This window comes from Gopherus flavomarginatus, chromosome 5 (genome assembly GCF_025201925.1).
Source record: "Gopherus flavomarginatus isolate rGopFla2 chromosome 5, rGopFla2.mat.asm, whole genome shotgun sequence".
Lineage (NCBI taxonomy): Eukaryota > Metazoa > Chordata > Testudines > Testudinidae > Gopherus > Gopherus flavomarginatus.
Window position 1 is genome coordinate 82,360,650 of NC_066621.1, and position 22,388 is coordinate 82,383,037.

Consider the following 22,388-nt stretch of genomic DNA (forward strand, 5'->3'; position numbering starts at 1 on the left):
TTGGTGCACAACCTCCTCTTTTCAGATGCGGAAACTGTTTGAATAGCTGCTGACTTGTTGACGGCATCAGGGCCAGTGCAAGGATATTTTGCACTCTAGGCAAAACTTCCAACTTGTGCCCCCTCCTCCCCTCCCCCCGGAGCATTGCTTATTATAAACTTTCAAAAATGAATACAGTGGAGTCCCAACTTACACAGGGGTTAGGTTCTAAGGTCAGTGTGTAAGAGGAAAATCACATATAGTGAAAATTACCATAAGCTACAGTATATACTGTATACACCAGAACAGGAGTCCTCAACCTACCAGCCCACTAAAGGCGGCATGCGAGCCAATTTTTTTTTAATGGCAGGCTGTGGGTCTTGGCCGCCACTGAGCCTGCTGCTGGCCTGGGGTTCCATTCACTCAGCCAGCAGTGGGCTGAGCAGGCAAGCAGCCGGGACCCTGGCTGGCAGGAGTCGGCAGTTGGAATCCCAGATCGGCAGTGAGCTGCTGCCGATCTGGGGTTCCAACTGCCAGCTCCTGCCAGCCGGGGTTCTGGCTGCTGGCCCCACTCAGCCCACTCAGCCCACTGCCATCCGGAGTCCCAGCCGACAGCTCTGCTCAGCCTCCTGCCGACCTGCGTGAATGGAATCCCAGGCTGGCGGATGGAACCCTGGGTAAACGGAACCCCAGACTGTGCACCTAGGCTGGCAGGAGGCTGAGTGGAGATGTTGGCTGGGACCCTAGCTGGCAGTGGGCTGAGCGGGGCCAGCAGTTGGGACCCCGGCTGGCAGGAGCCGACAGACGGAACCCCAGCCAGCTGCTGGTCTGGAGTGGGTTCAGTCCGCTGGCTCCTGCCATCCGGGGTCCTGGCTGCCGGCCTGCTCAGCCCACTGCTGGCTGAGTGAATGGTACCCCAGGCTGGCAGCGGGCTCAGTGGCTGTCAGGACCTGCAGCCTGCCATTAAAAAAAAATCGTCTCGCGTGCCAAAGGTGGCACGTGTGCTGTAGGTTGAGAACCCTGTTCTAGTGTATACTGTATTTTATGGTAATTTTCTCTATATGCAATTTTCCTCTGACATGCTGACCTTAGAACCTAACCCCCATGTAAGATGTAACTCCACTGTAGTGTAAAAAAAAATTTGGGGCACCGCTTTTTGGTGCCCCCAAATGTTGGTGCCCTAGGCAGCTGCCTAGTTCGCCTAGTGGTTACACCAGCTCTATACGTCATCCAGGTAGGGAAAAAAAATGCCCCATTGTTCCAAAATAAAGGTTTCTTAAATAAAAGGCTTTTCCTATTTAGGAACTGAAGAGATCTCTAGGCTGTTCTTTAGTCCCTTCTCATTTGTCCACATCTGAGGGTGGTTCAGACACTCTCTGAGATGAAAATAAAAAAGCTGTGTAAAAATGTGACTGAACCCAAAGGTGAGTTAAAGAAAATGACATTTGGAGAGGTCAAAGCACCCCAGATGGCCCAGTCAGTGGCCCTAACCAAATGCCCTGGGCAAGTCTGGACCTGCCACACAGCTGCCCAAAACTCGGCCAAGGAGCCAGATGCCACAGAGAGAGAGAGAGAGAGAGAGGAGAGAGAGAGAGAGAGAGAGAGAGAGGACTGGAAGAACTATCCAAGCTTCAGCTTTTTGAGCCTGACATGTAAGAGAGGAGCATCTGAGGATTCACAGCACATCAGTATTGCCTATAGGAATTGAGAGCAAAGGAAGGAGAAAGGGGACAAAGCATCAAGGGAGGCAGCTGGTAGCCTGAAGAGAAGCACAAGCTCTGTGAATAGCTTCTGAATATTTGGGTCATGTCTGGGTCAGGAAAGCAACTGAAAAAATGTCACCTTGTCACCATCTGCATTTTTCACAGAGGATAGATATAGAAGAGAACTACCTGGGCCCATCTATAGAAGCTAGTTCCCTCCTTCATGGGTGAACAGAAACTGCTCGATTCAGTGTCTGTCTACTGTTGTTTTATTTTCTCTATCCTGGGCCTTTTTATTAGACTTTAGCATAATTTATGTTGCTGTCTAGAGGCTGTTTTCTGCCCATATTTATACCCTGTGCTGCCCCATTGTAGTACAGCTAAACTCACAATATTTCTGGTTGAGAAACTTTAATCCCAGGAGATAATTAAAAAATGGGAGGATATTTATGGAGAAGTGACTCGCTTTCTCAGGAAATATTTTTCCTTGTGGTGGCATTTTCTAGAGCTTAGAGCAAGGGGAATGAGAGTCAAGTCTCCAAAAGTTCTGTTCTTGGCACTGCCACAGTGTTGTCATTCTGTGCCTCAGTTTCACCATCTGTAAAATGAGGGTGATACAAACCCACTTGCACTTGATTACATTTGAAAATGCTTCTGAGAATCTCTTGGCATGTGTATGTGAATTACAAAGTAAAAATACCTGTAATAGAGACATTTGGGAAGAAGCCAGACTAAGCAGAATAACTTCCATTCCCTCCTCTCTTTTCACATCCACTTGTTCAGAAAAGATTTCAGTGTCTGTTCAGGTCATAAAAAGAATTGGGAGCATTTGGACACCACTGGATAAATGACCCTTCACATCGCTGGGAATCAGCATGTGGGGCTATAGCTACATTAGAGAGCATACAGTGGTGTAGCTGCATTGGTAGAGCTATGCCACTGTAACCTCTCTAGTGTAAACTGCTGTAAGTTGATGGGAGAGAGCTTGCCCTTTGACTTAATTAATCCACCCCCAACAAGCTGTGGCAGCAATGTTGGCATGAGCTCTCCAGTGGACATAGCGCTGTTCACATCGATGCCTAGGTCTGCTCAGGGGATGGCTTATTCACACCCCTCAGGGGCACGTTATATCGACATAAGCGGTAATGTAGCCAAACCCTGGAACAGAGGACTAGCACCTGAGAGTGGACCAATGCAGCCTTCTTCCCCTTCAACCTGCAAAAGCCAAGCTATTTTATGTTTAGTAGCAAATGCCAAAGATTGCCCAGTCTCATTACAGAAGTAGAAAAGTTTCAGTAAGTCCCAGCAAACAGAGCTCCTAAACTCTGTAGGGAAATGCTTGATCCCTCCTGACAGGGCCGGCTCCAGCTTTTTTGGGGCCCCAAGTGGCAAGAAAAAAAAAATAAAGAAAAAGATTGAGCTACCACTGAAGAAGACAGGAAGTGAAGGACCAGCCACCGAATTTCTGCAGAATACTGAAGCAGACCGATTGAGCTGCTGTCGAAGTGTCGACAATGACAATTCGGACGTGCCGCCCCAACAACGGGCGGATGTGCTGCTCCTTTCGATTGGCCGCCCCAGGCACCTGCTTCCTTCGCTGGTGCCTGGAGCCAGCCCTGCCATCCCAGAATGAATTCCTCACTGCCATTTTACTGCAGTTTTGTGGTTGTGACAGTTTAAGATATACACAGCATCCCATGCCCCAACCCCCATCCCCACCCCAGAGAACAACCAGCAGGCACAGGAGCCACTGTTACAGGGTTTGTTTCAGAGCAGCATGGGGGCCATTCAGGGTCAGTACAAGACACAGCCAGAGCTGTCCTGCACCTTGGCTATTCCCCATCTTCTGATAGGGCTTGTCACCCATCTACAGCAGGGACAAGCTGGCCTTTGCAGCCCTAGAATTGGGGAGACAGAAGTTGCCTCCATACTCCCTGCTCCAGATTAGGGATGAGTTACTTTGCCTGTCCCAACTGCCACTCCTGGAACAGTTTGACAAGAAAAAGGAGCTAGAATAACCCTAATGCTGCTCACTCAGTCTCTTAAGTGACAAAGGCTGTGAGCAGCCTCCTCTCTAGAAAGTCAAGGGATCTGGAGCCACATGATGTCCTTAAATTACTTCTATGCAGGTGGGGGATTGAGCAATATCCAGCTCCTGATTGGTCCAAACTGCTGATAAACCATCATATAAAAGAGAGGACAAAGGTCAGGTGGGCATGCTAGGGGGTCATAAATGCCATTTTATACAGTAATTAAAGTTACAACGTGGCATTTCCATTATAACATTGCTCAAGCCAAGCTTGATGCTATTATGTTTGAGGCCCTTCTGCTTGCACATCACAACACACGAGAGAAGCAATTTTTCTGTTTGAATAAAATCATTCACATATTACTTTTGCTAGGGAAGAAGCTACTGAAAACATTCATTAAAAATGAGAATTAACTTACATTCCATTGCACTGCTGTGTTCGTGAGATTATTTCCCCCTTTCTTATCCTTGGATTTCATTTTAACTGGATAGCAGCAGCAGCAGCAACAGCAGAATTATTAGCCTGTGTTAGCTGTAAATTTAAGCTGGCATATTATGCTAGCTCAGTGAGAGAGCTATTAGCCCTCTTCATTGTGAAGTGTTGATGCTGTGCATGAGTGTGTGTTACTTGTTAATTTCCCCACTTGGGATTCCAATTGAGAACAGGGACTCTAATTTCCCTCTCCAAAATCAAACAGCTTAGTGTGTGGATGTTGCAATTTTGAAAAGGACACTGACACTTGCTGCTCCTTGTGGGCTTCCTTATTACACCTGTTCTGAATAATTTTATATTAGCGTTTCATAATTAAAGGCAGAGCTGTAGAGACCATCTTTTGTTTTCTACCCCTGACTATCTCCATTCCATCCCCCAAAGCCTCATTTTGGTTTAATGTCATTAGAGCTGTGTTTTGATATACAAACCAGTATGTTGCTTAGGTTATATTAAAAAAAAAAGTGATGTGACCTATAAAGCTGCCCTGGTTTCACCTTACGAAGAGAGGAATATAACACATTGAGGCAGCCAGTAAATTATGTCACTATATATATTGCTAATTGACTAGAGCAGAAGTGAGTGGCTTCAGTTCATACTGGACAGCCCTAGCAGGAGCTTAGAGAAGGCAGGTGAATGGGGAAAGGGAGAACAACAAACTTGTGTCATTGCCACAGTTTGAGAGTTTGCATGAATAAAGAATCCATTTTTATATTATGGGCAACTCCATCATATTCTCCTCTTCTGACTCTGCCCCGAGAGTCTTCAAATTTTCTCATGTGTACATAGCTTTTAATCAAACTGTATCAGTCAGCAATGGTCATCAAAGCCAAAACACACAAAAGGTTGGCCAGACATCATAGCCCAGCAAGCACAATATCTTGAGGTGAGGCTGTGGGTCCCCGAACAGTATTTGCAAAATGCGGTGCTTATCTACTACTCCAAAGTTAGTCAAGTCAGAGGCCTGGCTAAAGGTCAAGGCAGGTTAAGGTTCTCAAGCAGCAACTCTTTATTGATTGCTGTATAGTTTGTGCACTGCTGAATTGGATGGCTCACGGTATAAGGACACCACACACACACTTCCTTAAGTGACACGCAAACAGACACTGATGACTGGGTGGTGAGAGGAGCAGAATTGAAAAACATAGTTGGACTGGGTAATAATTTATATAGCTCTGCTCTGGAGTGACTGGATCCTGTTAAAATGGACTTTGAGGGATTCACTTTGTCTATATGAACTGAGACGACCTCTCCAGCTCCCTTTATTGTACCACTTTTCCTAAAGGCATTTAGTATATTTCGTAACATCTTGACACAGGAGTGCTGGATGATACTTCTAGCATGAACTGGGATTAGTTTTTCGAAGATCTATACTAGCTAAATTCTGCTGAGCATTCAGCTGGAGTATAACATTTTTAGGATTGTCTGGAAATCAATTTTGATTCATGAAAAAAATCAAGGTTTTGAACTTTGGTTTTGTTCCACATTGGCACAAAACTGAGACATTTAGAAATTGTTCATGAAAAAGCCACAAGAAAGAGTGAGTCTCTGTATAAGGAAGAGCAGGGACTTGAACCATTGGTTGTCCATATTCTAGGCGAGTGCCTTAACACGCCTTTCCAGTATTCTGGACTTAAGTGGTAATTAGTGTGAAGAGTCAGTGTCTGCTGTCTATTTTGTTGATACAACAGGTTTGTGTTTGTTTTTCATTCTATCAGCCAAATTCTGCTGTCAGTTACATCCAATTGCACTGAACTCAATGGGCTTGTGAAATAAATGAAAGAAAAAATGGGTATATGAGTATGTAAAAAAAAAAGTCCAGATGTGCTCTCGCCAGTATTATTCCAGTGACTGAAATGCAGGTAAAACAAAGTGAGTAGAATTTGGTCTTAATTAGAAATAGCTACATGTGGAATAGGCATGTCTATATTCTCTCAAAAACTTTTGTGACAAGGCTTTTTATGTGCAAATAAGATACATAGAAAGGCAGTTTGGGATCAATATTAGCCTTATAGCACTTTCTCAAACCACCCCACTCTTTGAAGCCACTTTTTGTCTTTTATGTATCTTGGTATTTAACCATCTTCTGTTGTCATTTTCTATTGCCCCGTCAAAAAGCAAAATTGCATAGCAAATCTGGGACTAGTACAGCACTGTATCTTCCTTTTCCCCTGCACCATGTACAGCTTTTTCTCAGTAATCATTCCTTACCTGGAGATTTTCCAGTGCAAGGTGGAAAATCAGCTACGCATAAAGGAGTAAGGTATATGAGAAAGACACTTCCAATGATACACTCCACCAGGTCAGCTTCGTTACATCAGAGTTGATGTATAGTCTCATAGGAGAAAACTAACAAACAGCTTAAACTTTTTTCCTGAATCTGCAGGTTTTACCTAAGTCATTTTAAACCAAGAGGGAGATAGAGAACTCCTTATTTTTCAGTGCCTTCTCCCAGCAGCCAGCTCTGTGCCCCAAGCCAGCTGATAATTCTCTTTGGCTTCTTGAAGGAATATGATACTAAATTAATCTCTGTCTCATTTATATAACATTTTCATCCTGATGGAAAGCCCAAGTGCACTAAAGAAGACCATATAGATTTCACTTTGGAGCTGTGAAGGTTTGGCACTTCTGAAAATTACACATCTATCTCTCTCCCTCTCTTTCTTTGTCTCTCTTTCACACATGAATCACTTCCCCCACTACTGAAATTCAGCTACCTATGTAGAACTGATAAATGAAATTGTTTTCAATTGTTCACTTTATTAATGTAACTTCTGTTCACTACACTTGCTTATACTGTAACTTCTGTTCCAACCTTCATTTTTGCAGACCCTGCTGTAATCTTATTAGTTAGTTTAGATGTGTGAATGAGGTATGTATGAATGATGGAATCAACCTCCAGCCCCAGCCTGTCCTGATGAGATAAAGTTCAAATACCAACGGCTGAAGACCTAGACAACAGCCCTAAACAAAGTAAGAAGCATCCACCCTAAAAAGAAAAGGACAACAGAACAACAGAAGGAAGATCAAAGCCAGGTCCAAGGCTGAAAGTCACGCCTGCAATTGATGGGTGATCAATCTAAACCCAGAGGCAGCGTGACACAGCAAGACCTATAGACTTTGAATCCAAACTAAAAGCCTATAAAAAAGAAGGGTGAGATGAGAGACTCTGGGTAACATTCTGCTTCCAACATGGAAGGACATCAGTGCCTGCCCAACAGAGATCCAGCTTGTCCTTGTGCCCGGCTTTCCTGGCCAGTTAGCCGCCACAAGCTACGAACCCAAGCTGCAAAATCAAGCCATGAACTTAAGCTATCTTCAGGACTGGTAACTATGCAGCAGCTGCAGAACACCTGATGAATATGTGTGTGTGTGTGTGTGTGTGTTTGTATAGGTATTAGGTATAATGTGAATGTGTGTGTGTGTGTGTGTGTATAGGTATTAGGTATAAAGTGTGTGTATAAGAATTAAGGTATTAGTTATTAGTCATAAATTGTTATTATAATAAATGTGGCATCTTTGTCTGGTTTTTACTGGTCTAATATAATTGGTATAACATTTTGGTGGAGAATAGCGAAAGGGGGATTATTGGTATTTTTGCCTCACTTATTGTAAACCAATCTGTGTGCACACAACCAGCTCTACAGAGCACGGTTCTATTCTTGGTTAACCAAAACCTGCTGGCCCCCGTGTGGATAGCAGGAAAATAAAGAGCTCTTAAAATTGTTAACAAAACCTGCTGGCCTCCGCGTAGGTAGCAGAAAACATAAAATTTTTAACAAAACCTGCTGGCCTCCACGTAGGTAGCAGAAAACATAAAATTGTTAACAAAACCTGCTGGCCTCCGCGTAGGTAGCAGAAAACATAAAATTGTTAACAAAATCTGCTGGCCTCAGAAGAAAAAAAAAATCAAATCAGGGGCAACAAGAGGGTCTCAGGGACCAGACAGTGCTGCTTGCTGAACAAAATTAAAAATGTTTAAGAAAAGGCAAGGGAAAACAGTCTCAGAGGGAGGAATGGAGTCAAAAGTAGCTTCTACCTCACCTTTTATTAAAGAGATAATGCCTTCTAAACAAATCCTTCAGAGATATGGGCACAGTCCTTAGACTGAACAAGCCCTTGCAAATATCAGCACCATCTCAGACCTAGAGGATAGGTAGGCCCAATGTATCCTCATATGTAAACCCCCAAATGCAACAAAAAGAGACGCTGCAGGAATCTGGCTGCTGTGGGAGGCTTGTAATGACAGCTACCTCCACCTAACAGCCTGTAAAAAGAAGAAAGAAAAGAAAGGAACATTTGAGACCCCAAAAGGGGCAGACTTTTGGGACCCCTCTGGAGAGTGGGAAGGGGGATATTTGGGTAGATTCCTCCTCCCAGGGCCAAAATGCCATTGCAACAGTAACAACAGTGCCTGCTTCTGCCTCAAACCTCCAGGCCATGGCAAAGTGGCTGGGGATTTTAAAATAAAAAATTTAAACTCAAAGAAATGCACCACTTAATTAGCATTTGTGCAGCCCCAAGTACCAAACACATTGTGGCAAAGACTGAGCAGGGTCTGCCATGTGGGAGCACTGTGCTAATTTGTTTCTAAGCTTCTATTTTTCAGGCTCTGAACCAGAACATCAGGAGAGCTGGTACCAGCTGAAGAGTTATAAAATACCATGGTTATAGTGTCGCGACAAAGTCTGTGTTCAGTGTTCTGTGTTGCATGTTCTGTGTCTGTCTCTAGTGGTGTCCTGTGCTAGCATTGGGTCCAGAAAAAAAAAAAAGAAATACTACACTAGACAGGACAAATGTCTTTTCCTCTCTCTACTTCCCCCAAGTTCATCCAACTTAGCAATCACCACTTGTGTCCAAAAAACTTTGGTCCCCAGTGCATCAGGTTTATTTTTTGTTAGGTTATCTAATAGTCATTTTGTTGTTAATTTTTGTTATTGATACATTTGTATTGTTAATTACATTTGCTTATATGTAACTAACTTTCCTCTATGCACTCTGGTTCTACTCCCCCAAGCCCTAAAGGGTAGTTCTTGTGCCCTCATAACTTGTAAAACCTTGGCCCATAATTGTAGGGCCCCATCTTTCAGGTTCCCAGAAACTTCTTGAGAACAACTGTTAAAAATAGGGGATTCTGCAACATTTTAGCAACAAAATGTTAGTTTAAGTCCAAATCAGCTTAACCTTGCATGACAACTGTGGTCCTCCTACAAAATCTTATTTGCTGTGTGTGCTTAAAAAGGTCCTGACTTCAGTAACTTTTATTATTTGATGGCTATTGCTGCATCAAACTTGGTCCTCATTTTATTTGTCAATGTACCCAATGATTGTAATGGTTTTATTGTATTCCCAATTATTATAACTATAATTGTTTTCATTTATGTGTAGGTTATATCTGGTGATTAGTCAATTGTAATAGGTTTAGTTATATTCACCTAGTTATAATTATTTGGTTTGTTTGCAACAGATCACCTTGCCCTACAATGTCAACAACTACTGTAATGGTCATAACTCAAGGGGCAAAGTGTTGTAGAAGCAGCCCACCTGGTCAGCAGTTCTAAATATAATTTTTCATCCCCTCATTGTCCTATTAGTAACCCTAACTGTTATGTTGGTTCTGTCTTAGAACAATTACATAAAGTGTGACCCATTCAATACCCCTGGATTGAAGGGTCAAAAGGGGGACAATGTAGAAATGATAAATGAAATTGTTTTCAATTGTTCACTTTATTAATGTAACTTCTGTTCACTACACTTGCTTATACTGTAACTTCTGTTCCAACCTTCATTTTTGCAAACCCTGCTGTAATCTTATTAGTTTAGTTTAGATGTGTGAATGAGGTATGTATGAATGATGGAATCAACCTCCAGCCCCAGCCTGTCCTGATGAGATAAAGTTCAAATACCAACGGCTGAAGACCTAGACAACAGCCCTAAACAAAGTAAGAAGCATCCACCCTAAAAAGAAAAGGACAACAGAACAACAGAAGGAAGATCAAAGCCAGGTCCAAGGCTGAAAGTCATGCCTGCAATTGATGGGTGATCAATCTAAACCCAGAGGCAGTGTGACACAGCAAGACCTATAGACTTTGAATCCAAACTAAAAGCCTATAAAAAAGAAGGGCGAGATGAGAGACTCTGGCCATGGCTACACTTACAGTTTTGCAGCGCTGGTAGTTACAGCTGTGTTCGTACAGCTGTGTAGGACCAGCGCTGCAGTGTGGCCACACTGACAGCTACCAGCGCTGCAGTGTGGCCACATTTGCAGCACTTGCAGCGCTGTTGGGAGTGGTGCATTGTGGGCAGCTATCCCACAGAGCACCTCGTCCCATTTTGGCGCTGTGGCTTGTGGGAAGGGGAAGGAAGTGTGCGGGTCTTTCCGCTTCCTGTTCCAACGCCTCGTGGTGCTTTGCTACACATTCCAAGCATTTTGATGGCATTGTGAGTCTGCAGCGTGATTTCTGAGATTTCTGTTACAAATGGAGCCTGAGCTGCTGAGGACCTTGCTGATTAATGTTGCCAGCACATCACGCATGACAGTGGAGCTATTCCTTCAGCTGCAAAGTGACAGTGAGGAGTCAGACGATGATATTGAAATGCCTGACGCTCAAGACACTCAATTGCTTGTGGCAGTAACAGATGTGCTCAGCACCGTGGAACGGTGCCTTTGGGCTCGGGAAACCAGCACTGAGTGGTGGGATCACATCGTCCTGCAAGCCTGGGATAACGAGCAGTGGCTGCAGAACTTTCGGATGAGAAAAGCCACTTTCATGGGACTGTGTGCTGAGCTCGCCCCTACCCTGCGGCGCAGGGACACGAGATTGAGAGCTGCCCTGCCAGTGGAGAAGCGGGTGGCTATTGCAATCTGGAAGCTGGCAACTCCAGACAGCTACCAATCGGTGGCGAACCAGTTTGGAGTGGGAAAGTCCACCGTTGGAATGGTGCTGATGCAAGTTTGCACAGCCATTAATCGCACCCTGCTAAGAAGAACTGTGACTCTGGGGAACGTGCAGGACATTGTGGATGGCTTTGCAGAAATGGGTTTCCCTAACTGTGGAGGGGCAATAGATGGGACGCATATTCCTATTCTGTCACCACCTCACCTGGCATCAGAGTACGTTAATCGCAAGGGGTATTTCTCCGTGGTTCTGCAAGCGCTTGTGGATCACCATGGGCGTTTCACTGACATTTACTCAGGATGGCCTGGAAAGGTGCATGATGCATGCATCTTTCGGAACAGTGCCCTGTTCAGGAGGCTGAGGGCCGGGACTTTTTTCCCAGACCGCAAGATCACAGTAGGGGACGTCGAAATGCCCACTGTGATCCTTGGAGACCCCACTTACACCTTAATGCCATGGCTCATGAAACTGTATACAGGGAAGCTTGACAGGAGCAAGGACCGGTTCAACTACAGGCTGAGCTGGTGCAGAATGACTGTGGAGTGTGCTTTTGGCCATTTGAAAGCCCGCTGGAGGTGTCTTTATGGGAAGCTAGATTTGGGGGAAAGCAGCATCTCTGCTATTATATCCGCGTGCTGTACCCTCCATAATATTTGTGAAGGGAAGGGTGAAAGATTCAGTGAGGAATGGACCTCCGAGGTTCGACGCCTAGAGGCTGAATTTGCACAGCCAGAGAGCAGGGCTACTAGAGAGGCCCAGGAAAGGGCTTCAAGGATTAGGGATGCCTTAAGGGAGCAATTTGATGCTGAGAGCCAACAGTAATGTTTGGTGCCTTTGCTGTGCTCCTTTCTACCTTGGGGTACAATATTTACCACTTCTTGCAATAATAAAACGTATTCTAAAAGCCATAAAATCCTTTATTCAAAGTACAGTACATAAAAGGCCAGGTGGGTTAGGGTGGTGGACTGTACATTCAGAGGTTTGAATATGTCCTGTTTGGATTACTGTTCAATGTCTGCTGCACTTCAGGATTACTATGCTGCCCGGTAATGGGGGTGGAGTGCACAGGGTAAGAATTGTAGTTATCAGGGCTGGTAGGTGATCGTACAGGTGTTGGGGGCAGCTGGGGGTAATAAGAAACTGGCTGCTGGAGAAAGGTGTTTTGTGCAAATACTGGGGAACAGGAAAGAGAGCTTTGGGAGGGGTGTGGGTTACCACGGTACAGATCTGCCTGCATGGCTACGAGAGACTCGAAAGACTGAGTTTGGCGAGCCAGGAGGCTTATCATCTGCTTTGAGGTTTTTTTGGTAGCCAATTCCTTTCTCCTGCTTTCTGTTTGCCTCCACTCATACATTTTCTCTCTCCATTCCTGCGTCTTCCTACTTTCTCTGTTGTAGTGAATCATAACTGCTTTGATCAATTCTTCTTTTGATTTTCGCGGATTTTTTCTCAAGTTCTGCAAGCGACGTGAGGCCGGTGATCCGGCTGCATTAGTCAAGGTCACTAAAAAAAACATAGATAGAAACATGTAATACACAGAGGCTACATTGTTTATTATCACACAGTGAAGGAGTTTTTAGACTTTTTGTAGCATCCTTCCCACATACCTAACATAACACAGACAGGCCAGGGAAGCGAAGGCATGGCGAGCAATGGGGTGAGTGTTTCTGCCCCGACTGCACCTTGGAGGCGGAATTGACCGATGGGTCACTGGGGTTTATCTGCACTGGGTACGGGAGGTAGCTGGTGTCCTGCATAGGGGACAGTAGCGAACAGGAAGGTGGTGAGCTGCTGGCGGGGGGGGGCGGTCTGCGTAACTGCCGGCCTGCTGGTGAGGGGGGAGGGAAACGCACAGCTGTGCTGGCTGCCTGCTGGGAAGGGGGTGGGGGAGAGACCGGAGGGAACCGCGGGGCTGGCTACGTGCTGGGAATGGGGGGGGGGGAGACTGGAGCGCACCGCGGGGCTGGCTGCCTGCTGGGAAGTGGGGGGGAAAACCAGAAGGCACCGCGGGGCTGCCTGCCTGCTGGGAAGGGGGAGGGAAGACCGGAGCGCACCGCGGGGCTGGCTACGTGCTGGAAGGGGGTAGGGAGACCGGAACGCACCGCGGGGCTGGTGGGGGGAATGCGAACCTGGCCCCCTGCACTCAAGTATCCCTAAATTCTCAACAGGGTTTCCTACTGCCAGATATATCACTGCTGCCTGTTACCTGGGAAGAGAGGGAGGGTCTTCTACAGTAATGTGGATTCCACCCTGGCCCCTATGCAGCTTGCCTGTGTGCAGCCATGGTCCCCCCACCCCTCGCTGCACAGTGGATCGGACGAGTTAGCCTGACTGGGACAAGGACCACGGTGGCTCTCCCGATAAACTTGAGAAAGCAAATTGCGCACGCTCTGGCTGCAACTTTTCAAGAGATTACCGAGGCAGATTACAGAGACGTGATAGAGCAAATCAATGGGCTATTCCACGTTTAGGCATGCATGCAGGCAGCCATAACCCAAACCCTCCTCTCCCAAAACATAAAAATCTGCTTTACCCCGAGCACACTCCTCAGCTTCTTCCTCACCAGCAACTTCCAGCTGCTGCGACTGGCTAGCCTCCTCCTGGCTTGAGAAGAGCTCCTGGCTGCATGTCTCCTGGGACTCCGGGGTGTCTCCCTCCATGCCAGTAGCCTCACTGTCGGCTTCCTCTACACCCTCCCCCACTTCTCCCTGCTCTGAACTCTCCATCGTGGTTCTCGGATTGGCAGTGGGGTCACACCCAAGTATGGCATCCAGCTCCTTGTAAAAACGGCAGGTTGTGGGGGCAGCTCCTGAGCGGCGATTTCCCTCACGGGCTTTGCAGTAAGCACTCCTCAGCTCTTTTATTTTGACCCTGCACTGCAACGCGTCCCGTTCATGGCCCCTTCTCAGCAAGGACTGCGATATCTGCCCATAGGTATCATAATTTCTCCTTCTGGAGCGCAGCTGTGCTTGCACAGCTTCCTCACCCCAAACACTAATGAGGTCCTGCAGCTCGGAATTGTTCTATGCTGGGGCTCGTTTGGGGCGTGGAGGCATGGTAGCTGATTGATTGAATGTTTGATTGCACTCCACACCTGGCTGAGCAAACAGGAAGGGGATTTTTAAAATTCCCGGGGCATTTAAAGGTGGGGTCAGCTGGGCTCAGGGCAGTGGAGTGTGCATGATTACCAGAGAGGCTTCTAAGGTATGCTGGGATACCTCCTTATACCCCGGAGGTCAATAAAAGTGCTGGTGGGCGTCCACACTTGCTGACCAGCGCTGGATCACCAGCGCTGGAATCCCTACACCCGAGGCTCGACCGGGTGTACAGCAGCGCTGCAACCAGGGAGTTGCAGCGCTGGCCGTGCTTTGCAAGTGTGGCCACATCCTAAGTTGCAGCGCTGTAACCCCCTCACCACCGCTGCAACTCTCTAGTGTAGCCATGGCCTCTGGGTAACATTCTGCTGCCAACATGGAAGGACATCAGTGCCTGCCCAACAGAGATCCAGCTTGTCCTTGTGCCCGGCTTTCCTGGCCAGTTAGCTGCCACAAGCTACGAACCCAAGCTGCAAAATCAAGCCATGAACTTAAGCTATCTTCAGGACTGGTAACTATGCAGCAGCTGCAGAACACCTGATGAATATGTGTGTGTGTGTGTGTGTGTGTATAGGTATTAGGTATAATGTGTGTGTATAAGAATTAAGATATTAGTTATTAGTCATAAATTGTTATTATAATAAATGTGGCATCTTTGTCTTGTCCCCTTTAATAAGATCCTGCTGGTTTTTACTGGTCTAATATAATTGGTATAACACCTATTAGGTAGAAAACAGGTGCTGTTCAATAGTGCACCCCATAACAATTTAGGACTGGAAGTTAAAAAGAATACCATATTCCACTGAAATGTAGGGAAAGAAATATGTAAGCAGAATGTAGACATATCATCCCTGATGAAATTCTAATGACAGTAATTCTGCAAAAAATGCCCTATTGTCTTGAAAGGTCCCATGTAGTCAGGAACTTAGTTTTAGTTCTCCTGTAGAATAATAGAAATGCAAATGGCAGCGTAGGTGATGACTCTGTAGGATCTGTTTACAAAGAAACTTTGATCCTTTCTGAAATTAAGCACAGTGCTCATAAAAATGGCAGTATTTACCTACAGATATTGGTACTACTCAGATACCATCATTATGGCTCTTGGATGCTACCGTGATGAATGTGATATAAATGCTTAGATAAATAGGAAGATGATTTAGGTTATTCCTTTTACAAATATAGTGAAATACTGCATCATTTCAGATACAGTACCTCTACATGGTAACTGCTGGCAAACACTGGCTTTTTAATGGTTACCACAACACTAGGGGATTCAGTTTAGTTTGCAAACTGTCTTCTCACTTTGTTGTAGAAGAAATGGCATAAAACACAGAGAGAGAGATTCTATGCCTCAGGGAATTTTATACAACTGGGATCAACTTGTCTGACCAGTCAGTGCTATTTTTTATATGCAGACTGTGAGCTGCTCAGCATTTCTATAGCTGATGAAAACTGGGAACTGAATTCAAATGACATTTTGTAGGAATAAAACAGAGACTCTATAATTTATATCCTTTTCTTGTTAGTTTCTTACCTTCACTGCTTACATCTGGAAAGTGCTGGAGGCTGTTATCTGAGTTTGAAAACAGAAAAAAAAATAGTTTCTCAACCTCCTAAGAGTTAAACAATGTTGAGATTAATTAAAGCAATTGGGGTAGTTCTGAAGTACTGGGTTCTTATCTCTTTGTGGGAATATATTAATTGATCATTAATTTACCCCATCATAAAATAAATGAAAAGTGAACATTTATAAAATGGACATCCTTTCCCACAGTGTATCACTGACCTTTGGAAACTCGTAGATGCAGAGTATTGTTGGGGCAAATACAGTGGATAGGATTTAGCCAAAGGTTAACTATTTTATTAGAGAGGTACACAACATTTGATTTTTAGTTCTGAACTGCCCTAAATTTTGGACTCATCATTGATTTATATGAATAAGAATATCATAAGCAGTTACAATTAACAGAATGAAAATCACAAGCTCTATCAAGCTTCAAGCTTCATGCCCAGCTGGAGGCAGGAAGAGACTACTCTCCATAGTACAGTAGTTACTGTGCGAACGTTATGGGGCATTACAGTGCTGAAGGATCCAGCAGTGGCCACTGAAGAGACTAACTAGTAGACCATTAGGCTGTTTGACAATTCCTATATTCTTTGCATAGAGGACATGGCAGCAAAACATGAAAATTGCTTTTACATAAAGGATTAGGTAACATTCAGACTGGTGCACTGCCTGTCAGTAAAAGACTGCCAAAAAGAGAGTTGAATAAGACCCATAAATCATCTTATTTATCATCCTGGCTACTACAAGTTTATTCTATAAAGTGTTTCCTCATTATGATAACCTTACGAGGTAAATTATTTGTTTACAAGAGTAGATTTTTGAATGGTTTTGAATGGTCTAGTCCATTTTTAATAGGCTCATAGACTTTAAGTTCAGAAGGGACCATCATGATCATCTACTCTGACCTCCTGCACACTGCAGATCACAGAATCTCATCCATTCCTGAAATAGACCCCTAACTTGTAGATGAGTTACTGATGTCCTCAAATCATGGTTTAAAGACTTTCAAGTTACAGAGAATGCACCATTTACATTAGTTTAAACCTGCTAGTCACCCATGACCCATGCTGAAGAGGAGTGTGAAAACTAGTCAGGGATAGGTGACAAGTGGATGCAAAGGGAGGGGCAGAGACAGACATGAATTGTGATATAGAATGGAGCACATGCATGGGAGGTAATTTTGAATGGAAACCAAAGCTTATTTTACTCTGCCCCTTTTCCCACAGATCTTCATTCCAAATGAACTGGATGTAAAATTAGATGAGCCAATCCCAACAAAGAAATGTCCTAGTAAAAAGAAAATGAGCAGCAGGTTTCTCTGCCAGAGAAGTAGAATAAAACATCCTGTCAGCGTCCTCTCTGGAACTAATCTGATGGTCTTGGTTTCCATCCCAGTGAACAGGGGCAGGTAGCTACATAACAAAACCATCAACACAACTGGTATCTTTGTAGTATCAGGAGAGAAAAAAAGGACTGAATCTACGTATTTTAAACTGAGCTCATCACAACCATCTTGGTTACCTGCTTCCACCACCATGCTTCTCACATGGAAATTTTAACTCGGGGAACCCCTCCCTCTGCTCCTTTGTTACCAGGATCCTGTTCCCTGGAGTGTGGGGAAGTCCCGTGATAGTTGTGGCAGGTGTTCTTTGAAAGGCCACTGCAGAAATCCCCATTCACTGCAGCTCCACTCTGACTAACTTAACAACTTATAATTTATCATCTATGAAGTCTGCATGAACTCTAATACCCATAATATGGCAGAGTCCACTTTCCATTTCAAGCCCCCAGAAAGTCTTATTTCATATCTCAGCTAAATCTTGCTTTTCATAAGCCCCAGGATCTGATGTTCTCTCAATGTCCATTATGCTCTCGTTAGTCCAGTCTTCTGTCATCTATGATGAGCCAGTCTCTGGAGTCTGGAGAGACCTTTCTTGGCAACCTCAACAAGCCTGGACAAAACCACGTGCGGCTGGCTAGTTTCCACACTCACTGCTTCAATAGTCATCCTCCCACTGATGACTTTGAAACAATACTCTGGGGTGACTCCTAGCAACCGAATGGGCCCGCACAGAGTTCTTGGGTTTCAAACAACTCTCTTACTTCCATCCTCATGTTTTATCTCCCACAACCTTCATATCTAAAATAATATCAACACAATACATATCTTAACGTTCTCCACAGAGCCCATAACTTTAGTATCTGATCAGACACAGAGACTGAATTTTTCTATGTAGATCCAATGTCCATATTTTCAAAATCAAAAATCATTTTTGTGGTGCCATTTTCATGATTACACAATACTCATACAAAAGTAACCTTTAAACAAAAATGAACCAGTATGACTACTGCCAGCTTCTGACTCAACAGTGACAGATGCATGTTTCTCCAAGTGCAGGATTTTCACCAGTAATTTAAGTGCCTGGAGCAAAACAACAGCTTATAAAGTGTCTATGCTCATTTGACTTTCTCTTCACCCTACTCTTCTCCACATTGGACAGTTATTCCAATGGACTGTTTGTTCCTGGTCAACACAGAGCAAATTGAATTAGATACAGCAATACTCCTTGAACAGAGTACCTACCGACCTAACCTACCGACCGCTATGCCTACCTTCATGCCTCCAGCTTCCATCTCGGGCACATCACACGATCCATTGTCTACAGCCAAGCACTGAGGTACAACCGCATCTGCTCTAACCCCTCAGACAGAGACCAACACCTACAAAATTTCCACCAAGCATTCTCAAAACTACAATACCCGCACTAGGAAATAAGGAAACAGATCAACAGAGCCAGACGTGTACCCAGAAGCCTCTTACTGCAAGACAAACCCAAGAAAGAAACCAACAGGACTCCACTGGCCATCACATAAAGCCCCCAGCTAAAACCCCTCCAATGCATCATCAAGGATCTACAACCCATCCTGGACAATGATCCCACACTTTCACAGGCCTTGGGTGGCAGGCCAGTCCTTGCCCACAGACAACCTGCCAACCTGAAACATATTCTCACCAGTAACTGCACACCGCACCATAATAACTCTAGCTCAGGAACCAATCCATGCAACAAACCTCGATGCCAACTCTGCCCACATATCTACACCAGTGACACCATCACAGGACCTAACCAGATCAGCCACACCATCACTGGATCATTCACCTGCACATCCACCAATGTAATATACGCCATTATATGCCAGCAATGCCCCTCTGCTATGTTGTCATAAACAGATAGCTAAGGGTTAATGTCTCTTTCACCTGAAGCACCTGACCAGAGGACCAATCAGGAAACCGGATTTTTTCAACTTTGGGTGGAGGGAATTGAGTGTCTAAGGTCTTTGTTTTCTGGCTGCCTGCTTGCTCTGAGCTTTGGAGAAGTAGCTCTACTTTCTAGTCTTCTGTTTCTAAGTGTAAGGACAAAGAGATCAGATAGTAAGTTCTATGGTTTTCTTTTCTTTGGTATTTGCATGAATATAAGTGCTGGAGTGCTTTGATTTGTATTCTTTTGGAATAAGGCTGTTTATTCAATATTCTTTTAAGCAATTGACCCTGTGTTGTATCATCTAATACAGAGAGAACATTTGTACTTATTTTTCTTTCTTTTTATATAAAGCTTTCTTTTAAGACCTGTTGGAGTTTTTCTTTACTTCAGGGAAATTGAGTCTGTACTCACCAGGGAATTGGTGGGAGGAAGAAATCAGGGGAGATTTGTGTGTTGGATTGCTAGCCTGACTTTGCATTCCCTCTGGGGGAATAGGAAAGTACTTTTTGTTTCCAGGATTGGGAACAGAGAGGGAGATTCACTCTGTTTGGATTCACAGAGCTTGTGTCTGTGTATCTCTCCAGGAGCACCTGGAGGGGGGAAGGGAAAAAGGATTATTTCCCTTTGTTGTGAGACTCAAGGGATTTGGGTCTTGGGGTCCCCAGGGAAGGTTTTTCAGAGGGACCAGAGTGCCCCAAAACACTCTAATTTTTTGGGTGGTGGCAGCAGGTACCAGGTCCAAGCTGGTAACTAAGCTTGGAGGTTTTCATGCTAACCCCCATATTTTGGACGCTAAGGTCCAAATCTGGGAATAAGGTTATTTCATGAGTGGCAGCTGGTGGGAGATAGACTAGAATCCAGAAGCCAGTAGGAATATTATATTTTTCTTTTCTCTGCTAAGGGCTTTTTAGCAGAGAGGAACAGTTTGGTTTTAAAAGGGAACCAGAGAGAAATTTTTTTTTTCTGCTCTCTCTGGCAGTTTGTGGCTTGCATGTTAAGCAGAAGTCGTTAAGGACTATTAACAGTCTTTTGTCACACAATAGCACTCCCATTGAGAGTCGTACCAGCACTTATATGCATGCAAATAAAGTGGTTTTTCTGGTTTCCCTTCATTGAACATTAGCTAGAGAGAGAAAAGGAAAATTAGCTAAAGGCACTGTTGCTAGGCAGACTTCAGGAGGCAACAGAGAACCTGCAGTTCAGAAGATAAACACCGGAGGGCACCCCAACACCAGAAAACAGGAATCATGACTTCTAAGGCAAAAATTGAGGCCGAAGAACAAATCAAAGAAGCTGAACACAGGCGACAGATGGAGATGAAAGAAAGAGAAGAACAAATCAAAGAGGCAGCACACAAAAGAAAACTAGAAGAAGAAGAGGTGGCCCACCGCCGAGAAATGGAAAAGCACCGCCGAGAAATGGAAAAGCACCAAAAAGAAATGGAAAAAACAACAAAAAGAGAATGAAGAGAAGGAAAAACAAAGAAAACATGAACTGGAATTGGCAAAAGCTGGGCTGCATGTGCCAGCCAACCCTAACAACCCGGCGCCAAATATTGCTCCACAGCACAGGAAATTTCCCACCTACAAGGCAGGTGATGACACCGAGGCCTTCTTGGAAAATTTTGAAAGAGCCTGTCTTGGGTACAGCATTCCCGAAAACCAGTACATGGTAGAATTGAGGTCACAGCTCAGTGGACCTTTAGCAGAGGTGGCAGCTGAAATGCCTAAGCACCAAATGAATGACTATAAACTTTTTCTAACCAAGGCCAGATACAGGATGGGGATAACCCCAGATCATGCCCGTCGGCGTTTCAGAAACCAAAAGTGTAAACCAGAGGAGTCATTTCCCAAACACGCCTACTACATTGCAAAAAACTATGAGGCCTGGCTAACAGGAAACAACATTCAAACCTTGGAAGAACTGAACCTCCTCATACAAATGGAGCAGTTCTTGGATGGTGTTCCTGAAGACATCACGCGGTACATACAAGATGGAAACCCCAAGAATATCGCTGAGGCGGGGGATAACCTTATTCCCAGATTTGGACCTTAGCGTCCAAAATATGGGGGTTAGCATGAAAACCTCCAAGCTTAGTTACCAGCTTGGACCTGGTACCTGCTGCCACCACCCAAAAAATTAGAGTGTTTTGGGGCACTCTGGTCCCTCTGAAAAACCTTCCCTGGGGACCCCAAGACCCAAATCCCTTGAGTCTCACAACAAAGGGAAATAATCCTTTTTCCCTTCCCCCCTCCAGGTGCTCCTGGAGAGATACACAGACACAAGCTCTGTGAATCCAAACAGAGTGAATCTCCCTCTCTGTTCCCAATCCTGGAAACAAAAAGTACTTTCCTATTCCCCCAGAGGGAATGCAAAGTCAGGCTAGCAATCCAACACACAAATCTCCCCTGATTTCTTCCTCCCACCAATTCCCTGGTGAGTACAGACTCAATTTCCCTGAAGTAAAGAAAAACTCCAACAGGTCTTAAAAGAAAGCTTTATATAAAAAGAAAGAAAAATAAGTACAAATGTTCTCTCTGTATTAGATGATACAACACAGGGTCAATTGCTTAAAAGAATATTGAATAAACAGCCTTATTCCAAAAGAATACAAATCAAAGCACTCCAGCACTTATATTCATGCAAATACCAAAGAAAAGAAAACCATAGAACTTACTATCTGATCTCTTTGTCCTTACACTTAGAAACAGAAGACTAGAAAGTAGAGCTACTTCTCCAAAGCTCAGAGCAAGCAGGCAGCCAGAAAACAAAGACCTTAGACACTCAATTCCCTCCACCCAAAGTTGAAAAAATCCGGTTTCCTGATTGGTCCTCTGGTCAGGTGCTTCAGGTGAAAGAGACATTAACCCTTAGCTATCTGTTTATGACATATGTACATCGGCCAAACTGGACAGTCTCTACGGAAAAGGATAAATGGACACAAATCAGACATTAGGAATGGCAATATACAAAAACCTGTAGGAGAGCACTTCAACCTCCCTGGCCACACTATAGCAGACCTTAAGGTGGCCATCCTGCAGCAAAAAAACTTCAGGACCAGACTTCAAAGAGAAACTGCTGAGCTTCAGTTCATCTGCAAATTTGACACCATCAGCACAGGATTGAACAAAGACTGTGAATGGCTTGCCAACTACAGAACCAGTATCTCCTCTCTTGGTTTTCACACCTCAACTGCTAGAACAGGGCCTCATCCTCCCTGATTGAACTGACCTCGTTATCTCTAGCTTGCTTGCTAGCATATATATACCTGCCCCTGGAAATTTCCACTACATGCATCTGAGGAAGTGGGTATTCACCCACGAAAGCTCATGCTCCAAAACATCTGTTAGTCTATAAGGTGCC

At 44.6% G+C, this 22,388-nt stretch overlaps 1 protein-coding gene across 2 annotated transcripts in view; it reads right to left on the minus strand.

Moving 5' to 3' along the window:
• Positions 1-12,016: 12,016 nt before the first annotated feature.
• Positions 12,017-22,388, minus strand: part of LOC127052152 (uncharacterized) — a 495,251-nt gene continuing 484,879 nt past the window's right edge. Inside the window, exons 2-3 of one of the 2 annotated variants that reach the window (XM_050955517.1) lie at positions 13,634-13,820; positions 12,017-12,603 (exon numbers count right to left, since the gene is read on the minus strand). In XM_050955517.1, the coding sequence (XP_050811474.1) occupies positions 12,074-12,603; positions 13,634-13,760 (657 nt within the window). In that variant the 5' untranslated portion in view covers positions 13,761-13,820 and the 3' untranslated portion in view covers positions 12,017-12,073. Of the gene's footprint in view, positions 12,604-13,633; positions 14,111-22,388 lie in introns of those variants that run through there. The other variant, XM_050955516.1, reaches the window with a different exon arrangement.